Consider the following 7634-nt stretch of genomic DNA (forward strand, 5'->3'; position numbering starts at 1 on the left):
CGCACACAATCTACACATACCTGGGTGCATTCTGTATGTACACGCTGTATGTAAATGTATGCAAATGAACAGGCACGCGTACACACGTCGATGCTTCTGAGTCGGCCAGAAGCAGTGAGCACCTTGTCCTCGGACCGTGGCTTCTAAATGCCACGTTCCACAAAAGTTGGAGGTTGTTTGGGATTGTGGCTGGTCCGGGCCGTGCGTGGCTGTGTGGCTGGCACTCGGGTCTCTGTGCTGGCTCCCAGGCCTGGCAGTGTTCTCTGCCTCCGTCCATGGACGCTGGAAGGCCAAAGCTCTCGAGAAGTGTCCAGCTTGGGGTCAGGCCTGAGGTGTGTCCACCGGGTTGGGAAGTGGAGAGACGTGGCCTGTGGCCACACAGCACGTCTGCACACAGGCTGTTTTCACACCCCTCAGACTGCACCGACTCACTGGACACCGCCGGCCAGCACCATGGGCCACGTGCTCCCAGGCGGGGAAAGAGCCCGAGTCCAGGCCTCCGGAACCCGCAAGAGAAGTGGGGTCAGCCTGTGGGGCATCTGCCTGCCACCCCGGGTCCAGCTCTGCCCAGCTCTGCTGGCTCTGGCCAGTGTTCTCCCAGCTGGACCAGTGGCGTCGCTGTCCCTGGCCAGGCCTCACCCCAGGCGCCCAGACCTGTGGGGGTGGGGCTGGGTGGTCTCGGGCTGCACCCCAGAGAGCAGGGAGGCATCTCCGAGTGGCGAGTCTTGTGTCTTGAGCTGAGCTGTCGCTGTCGGGGCTGTCCGGGGGCGGCCCCCCAAGCAGCCGGTCCCAGGGTCCCTCCACTGCTGGCGCTCTGCTGCCCCCCTGTGGCTGGCCGCGCCGTCACCAGTCCTGGCTCGGCGTCTGCTTGACGCAGCGCAGGGCCACATAGTAGAGGCCCAGGAAGGCGGTGGTGAGGGCCAGCAGCGTGAGGAAGGCGACGAAGAGGGGGTGGGTGTCCAGGCCCATGGAGCTCAGGACCTGCGGGGGTGCAGCGTGAGGCCAGCTCGGATCTGGGGCAGCGGCGGGGCAGCGGGGTAGGCGGGCACTCACCCAGTCCCCGGGGATGGAGACCGTGCCGTCCCCCAGGTGCAGGGGGACGGTCTGGCCCGTGAAGTGGATCTGCATCAGCCCTTGGAAGCACCAGCGCAGGAAGGACACGTAGGAGACCCACGCGGGCACTGTGGGGGCAGGACACGTCTGAGGGCGCTGCGGGAGGGAGGGGACACCCTGGCCGCTCCCAGGCCCCCCGCGGCCGACCGGGCGGCCCCCACCTGTCCACAGGTTGCCGAGCTGGATCATGAAGCCGCCGGTGAGGTAGAAGGAGTTGTAGAGCGCGTTGCCGCAGAAGGAGGACAGGTGCAGCGTGGGCAGCAGCGCGGCCGTGGCCAGCGCCATGGCGCGGCAGCACAGCAGCACGAGGCCGAGGAGCAGCAGGTGCAGCAGGAAGGGCTGCGGGGCCGGGCGCAGGTTGGCCAGCCAGTAGGTGGGCAGCCCGTAGACCAGGATGTAGGCGGCGTACAGGGGCAGCTCCCCCAGGACCTGCGAGGCCGCCCCTCTGTGACGCCTGCTCGGCGGCCCTCCCGAGGACCCCCAGGCTGGCTCCGAGGCGTGGGCGTGGGCATGGCCGGCTGGCGCTGCCCAGTGAGGGCCCCGGGGCTTCCTCCACCCTCCCGCCCGTCACCTTGGCGAAGAAGTAGGGGCCTGCCGTGTAGAGTCCGTCCTCCAGCTCCGAGAACAGCATGGGCCTCTCGGCGTGGCCTGTGGGAGAGGGGCAGGGAGGAGCGTGGCCCCGAAGGCACAGCCCGGCCCGCGGTCATGGGGGCGGGGGGGGCGGGGGCTCACTTTTGGCGATGACGTCCAGGATGATGTTGAAGGGGACCAGCGCGCCCACCATGAACAGGAGAGCTGCCGTGTCCCGGAAGGAGAGCGGGCGCGGCCCGTGGCCATAGTACAGGAAGCCGATGACCAGGGCCATGAGCGAGGCCTCGGCCCCCAGCACCAGGAGACCCGGCAGGTCGCGGAAGTCGTTGGCGATCTGGCGGCTGGAGGCCAGCCGGGCGGGGGTGGGAGGGTGGGGGGTGGCAGGGCCATGAGACTCGGCCCAGCCCTGCAGGGGAGCCTTCTAGAAGGCACAGTGCACGCAGGGGCCCAGGGCGCGGGGGCAGGCAGCTGTGGTGGGGCCATGTGTGTCGCCGGCACCCTACCGTTCCCCCCGACCCCCGGCCTCAGGCAGCGAGTGTGTCACTGAATGTCGTGCAGTAATAAGCGAGGCTCCTGATAACACCCCAAAAACCAAAAATATTGGGGCCCACGCCCGTGTGTCCCCCAACGTGGGGCCCGCGTGCCCCCTCCCAGGACCCTGCACCCCCTTACCGGATCAACACGCTGAACTGCTGTCCCCAGCCGGGCAGTGCCGGGGGTTTGGCCGGCGGGCTGGGGTCCCCTGCAGGCGCCAGGCTGTGGGAGGTCCGGTGTCAGGGGCATCCCTGGGGGTTCCCCCTCCCCCGCCCACACCTGCCGTCTCACCTGTTGGCACGTGGGGCTGTGCTGGGCGCCCACAGCCAGTCCTCGCAGCCACGCACGCTCTCCCGGAACTGGGCTGCCAGCACCCGTGCCCGCTCTCTGCTGGCCGCCTCCCGCTCTGGGCTCCTCCGGTCGATGGCCGTCAGGTCCACTGCACAGAGGCCATGCCGCCCACTCATGGCCCGCACAGAGCAGGCCCCCCATGTGCCCAGATGGGGCCCCCCGTCTTCCCCGGGGGCCGCAGACCCTCCCCTCACGGGCAGTCTGGTCAACTTTCGAACGAAGATGAACTTCGGGTGGGTGTGGCGTGACCTGGGGTAACCCTGGCGGAGTCACTGCGGTTCACACAGGGCCAGGTTGGCAGGTGCCCTCTGACCCCAAGTCCAGGGCACCGACTGCTGGCAAGGCAGCCCCTAGCAGGTCCTTCCCTGGGCGGGATCTGAGGGGTTCAGCCGTCGGGGTGGGGCGGCCGTGGCCGTGTCCTGCACCCGCCCACCGAGCCCGCACCCGGAGCCACGCCCAGCCCTCTGGGCCCCTTGGCTCACCGTAGAAGTCTGCGGGGTTGCAGTAGCGGGGACAGGGCTGGCCGGCGGCCGTGAAGTAGCTGACCATGTGCTGGGCGGCGCCCAGGTAGACGGGGGCCCCGCCAGCCAGCAGCAGGACCAGGTCGAAGAGGTGGAAGATGTCGGAGCGCGGCTGGTGCAGGGCCGTGAGCACGAGCCGGTTGCCCTGGGCCAGCCTGGCCAGCGTGCACACCAGGTTGTGGGCCGTGAAGCTGTCCAGCCCCGACGTGGGCTCGTCCAGAACCAGGATGCCTGGCCGGAGAGGGGACAGTGAGGCCCCGTGGCTCCTGGGCGTGGGCAACTCCACCCCTCCCGCCTCACCTGGGTTCCACAGCAGCTGGACGCCAATGCTGACCCGGCGCCGCTCGCCCCCCGACACCCCGCGGACGTAGGCGTTGCCCACGCGTGTGTCGGCGCACTGCCGCAGCCGCAGCTCCGCGATCACCGCATCCACCTAGGGGACCCCGACTTCAGAGGCCCTGCCCGGGCTCACCCCGACAGTGTGCCCCAGAGTCGTGTGAACACCCCCTCCTGGGGACCTGAGGGCCGTGGCCCCTTCCTGGAGCCACGCTTTGTTCTGGCTTCCATAAGCCCCGCTGGCTGTGCATATGCCCTCAGCAGCGGCCTGGTCAGGGACGTGGCGTGGGTCGGGGACGTGGTGTGGGCCGGGGACGTGGCGAGGGTGGGGGATGTGGTGTGGGTCAGGGATGTTGTGAGGTCAGGGACATGGTGTGGGTTGGGGCTGTGGCGTGGGCATTGTATGGATTGGGGATGTGGCGTGGGTTGGGGATGTGACATGGGTCGGGGATGTGGTGGGGTCAGGGACTTGGTGTGGGTCAGGGATGTTACAGCGTTGGGGACATGGCGTGGGTCAGATGTAGTGTGGGTCAGGGATGTGGCATGGGTCGGGGACGTGGCGTGGGTTGGGGATGTGACATGGGTCCGGGATGTGGTGGGGTCAGGGACTTGGCGTGGGTCGGGGACGTGGTGTGGGTCCGGGATGTGGCGTGGGTCAGGGATGTGGCGTGGGTCAGGGATGTAGCGTGGGCTGGGGCGTGGCACGGCTACTCAACTGGGCTCTCCCACCTAGGACCAGGGCCGAGTGGCCCTGTGGACGGCCCTGCCATGTGGCCTCTCCCCGAGTGGCCTCTCCCCAGAGGGCTGTGCCTGTGGGCTCGGGGTCACTCACCCTCTCGTCTCGCTGGGCCTGTGAGAAGTTCCTGGGCAGGCGCAGCTGGGCCACGAACGCCAGGGTCTCCCGGACGGTGAGGTGGGGGAGCAGCTGGTCATGCTGCCGCACGTGGGCCACACTCTTCCGCACCCGCTGGGGGGTGCTGGGGCGCCCGTTGATCCACACCTGGCCCGACTGAGCCCGGGCGCTGGGTGCGCGCCCCATGAGAACATCCAGCAGGGAGGCCCGGCCGCAGTCTGCAAAGGGGCCCGGTTCACACCCCTGCGGGCCCGGAGGTGACCCCACTCCCCACACCCCCGTGTCGTCCCCTTAACGTGGGGTCAGCTGCCGCGGGGCTGAGAAGCCCCTCCCTCTGGAGGCAGGAAGAGCTGCGGGAAGGGGCTCGTCCTCGTCACCAGGAGTGACCCCCAATACCTCCTGGTAATGCCCCAGGAGAGGCCCCTTCCTGTCTCTGCGTGTCCGTCTGTCTGTGCCCTGCTCTGGGGGCTCATCCCCACCCTTGGCTCCCCTCGTGTCTCTGATCAGCCCCCAGGGATCTGTTCCCCGAGGAAGCCCCCCGTGTCCCCGGGGTCTGCGAGAGGCACGTGGGGACACTGGCAATGATTAACAAGGACCCAGCCCCGCTCTGATGTGGCAAGATCAAAGTTCCTGTCGCCGCGCCTGGGCCGGAGGTGTCCTGTGTCCCGTGAGGGGGTGGAGGACAGGAGGACATGGGCACCCGGAGTGGGGACCCAGGCTGAGCTACTCTGGGTGCCCCCTGCCTCGTGGGGACTGAGCCCAGAACTGCCCCTCTCAGGATCACCCTCCCACCAGGAAGCCTTCCCAGAGCTTCTGTGCAGTGCCTGGGCCCTGGGATGGGCCCTCGGGAACTGCACCTAAAACGTGATGTCGGCTGAGCCCTGTACATGTGCCTCTGGGAACACACAGATCCAACCTGTGACCCAGGAAAACAGTCCCCAGGGCCTGCCCCGGGACTGTGGCCCCCACCTCAGGCCCTCACCCGTGTCCCCAATGACAGCCAGCATCTGTCCACTGCGCGCCTTGAAGCTCAGGTCCTCCAGGCCAGGACTTCCGGCCGCCCTGGTGCGTCTCCAGGGCAGCTTGAACTGAGCCAGTTGCTCGAACCAGGGTGCTTGCGAGGCAGGGTCCACCTGCGGGCAGGTCGCGGGGAGCAGAGCTTCAGGCTGAGCTGGTAGCAGCCCCCGAGCAGGGGGGGCCATGGCTGCGCCCGCCCGCAGAAAGCTCAGGGTCCCCGTCAGGCACCACGGGGTGCAGAGTGCGGCCCTGCCAACCTGAGTCTGCCCTGGCGCTGGGATGAACGCGGCAGGTGGTGACCACAGAATGTTCTGGGACAGGAGAGGGAGAGGGGGCCTGGTGTGGGATGGCAGGGAGGACAGGGCAGGGGGTGACCACAGGGAGAAGGGGAAGGGAGGAGAGGGGAGGAGGCGGGGGGGGGAGAGAAGGGGGAGGAGGGGGAGGGGAGGCGGGATTCTGCTCCGAGGTCATGTCACTGCTCCCGTCTATCTCTGCCCACAGCGTGGGGGCCTCTGGGGGTCTCGCCCTACATGCTTCGCAGGTGTCAGAGCTCACATTCCCTGCAGGTCCCCTCAGCTGACACGTGGGCTTAGCACCCCATCGGGGGCCCCTACCTGGTAGCTGAGGTTGCGGACCTCCAGGGTGTTTGGGGGGCCGCTGTAGGTGAAGTACAGGCAGTGGTCGGTCTCGCGGGAGAAGACGCTCTCCTGGGGGAGATGCCGCAGGCCCGTGACTCAGGACAGAGGAGACTGGGGGGGCGGGGGGGGGGACCGGAGAGCTGGGGGCTGAGAGCACCAGGCAGATGTGCCGGAACTGGTGGGAGAGGGGCTTGGGCAGGAGGGGCCCAGACTCTGCCCTCGCCAAGTTTGGGGGTCCACTGTGGCAAAGCTGGTTCGTTGGTACAGGAACCCCTTCAGTGCCACCCTGGGTGGGGCATCCCTGCCTCACAGCTCACAGCCCACAGACCACGGCTCCTGACCACAGACCACAGACCACAGATGGCTCATGACCACAGTCCATAGACCACGACTCATGGCCACAGCCAACAGACCACGGCTCCTGACCACAGACCACAGACCATGGCTCATGGCCACAGTCCACAGACCACAGACCACAGACCACGGCTTCTGACCACAGATCACAGACCACAGCTCATGACCACAGACCACGGCTCATGGCCATAGCCCACAACCCACAGACGACCACAGACCATGGCTCATGACCACAACCTACAACCCACAACCCACGGACCACGGACCACGACCCACGGACCACAGCCCATGGGCCACAGCCCACAGCCCACGGCTCATGGTCACAGCCCACGGCACATACCCAGGTCCTCATGGCCGTTGCCCCCTCTTTGCTGCCCTGCAACGGTGGGGCCAGGGGCCTCGTGCAGGGCTGCAGTTGACCTGCCTAGCGGGAGAGGGCGGGGCCCGCCAGACGCCCACTGTCCAGGAAAGTGAGTCCCTTGCAGGCCCCTGGCTGCCTCTTCCCCTTGGTCCCGGCAGGAGGGTCCCGGCCGGCAGGGACTGGGGGCGGGGGGGCCCTGGGGGTGCAGAGGGCTGTGGGGCAGGACTCAGGCCGGGTCGCCTCTAAACTGGCCTGTGGGGATAGTTCCACAGCCTGGCCCTTTGTGAGGTCCCTCTGCCCTCCCCACTGACCAGGGCCTGGCCGGGGCTCAGCCGTGGACCCCAGCCGGCCGCTGTCAGCTGCTTCACGGACCCCTCGTGACTGCTGGGCTGGCTTGGGGGACCTGGTGGGCCGAGCGGCCATGACCACCATCAGATTCCACGTCGGAGAATGGGGGGCTGAGAGGGCCTGTGCAGCTGCCCCACTTGGGACCCGCCCCTGGCAGCACCTGGACCCGAGCGGGCACCTCATCTGGGGACCTAAGGGTGGGACTGGGCTGTGGGGTGGGGTGACCCAAGACAGTGAGCTGGGGAGAGGCCAGAGAGGACGCTCCCCCACCGCACATGCCCCAGATTCTTTAGTGGCCACTCAGGGAGGGAGCAGGCGGAGACCCCCCCTGCCAGCCTGTTGCCCCCCAGACTCAGAAAGGCCATTGCCAGGGGCCATGCGGCCACCCCCCCACTCCCACAGGGCAGTGCCCAGCTCCAGCCACCTGCCCCCTGCCCGGGAAGGCAGGACCTGCAGCCTCAGACAGGAAGTGACCTCAGAGGCCCCCAGCCCTACCCACTGCACTGCCGGGCGCCCACTCACCGCGGAGTCCTGCGGGTGGGGGTCCTGCTCAGCCATGGCCCTGCACTGGCCCGGTGTGCTGGGGCCCCTCCCGGCTGCTCCCGGCACCTCACGCA

General features: G+C 68.2%; 1 protein-coding gene across 2 annotated transcripts; it reads right to left on the reverse strand.

Moving 5' to 3' along the window:
- Positions 1 to 723: 723 nt before the first annotated feature.
- Positions 724 to 7616, reverse strand: ABCG8 (ATP binding cassette subfamily G member 8). 2 transcript variants are annotated; one of them, XM_056130589.1, is made up of 13 exons: positions 7540 to 7616; positions 5931 to 6023; positions 5282 to 5432; positions 4279 to 4517; positions 3411 to 3543; positions 3072 to 3341; positions 2530 to 2677; positions 2377 to 2460; positions 1846 to 2045; positions 1685 to 1761; positions 1275 to 1542; positions 1054 to 1181; positions 724 to 981 (listed from the first exon to the last, which is right to left on the reverse strand). In XM_056130589.1, exons 1-13 carry the CDS (start codon positions 7573 to 7575, stop codon positions 844 to 846), a joined length of 1965 nt encoding a protein of 654 aa, XP_055986564.1. In that variant the 5' UTR covers positions 7576 to 7616; the 3' UTR covers positions 724 to 843. The 2 variants fall into 2 exon arrangements, with proteins under 2 accessions (XP_055986564.1, XP_055986565.1); XM_056130590.1 differs by lacking the exon at positions 5931 to 6023.
- Between the last annotated feature and the right edge of the window lie 18 nt (positions 7617 to 7634).

Source organism: Sorex fumeus, unplaced genomic scaffold (genome assembly GCF_029834395.1).
Source record: "Sorex fumeus unplaced genomic scaffold, SorFum_2.1 ptg000079l, whole genome shotgun sequence".
Classification (NCBI taxonomy): Eukaryota; Metazoa; Chordata; class Mammalia; order Eulipotyphla; family Soricidae; genus Sorex; species Sorex fumeus.

What these genes read in the sequence shown, in the direction of transcription:
- ABCG8 (XM_056130589.1), bottom strand. Translation starts at nt 7,575, where the DNA reads ATGGCTGAGCAGGACCCCCACCCGCAGGACTCCGCG. An exon ending in ACAGCCCCACGTGCCAACAG is followed by an intron (nt 2,461 to 2,529) that starts GTGAGACGGCAG and finishes GACCTCCCACAG; the next exon opens with CCTGGCGCCTGCAGGGGACC. An exon ending in TCTCCATCCCCGGGGACTGG is followed by an intron (nt 982 to 1,053) that starts GTGAGTGCCCGC and finishes GCACCCCCGCAG; the next exon opens with GTCCTGAGCTCCATGGGCCT.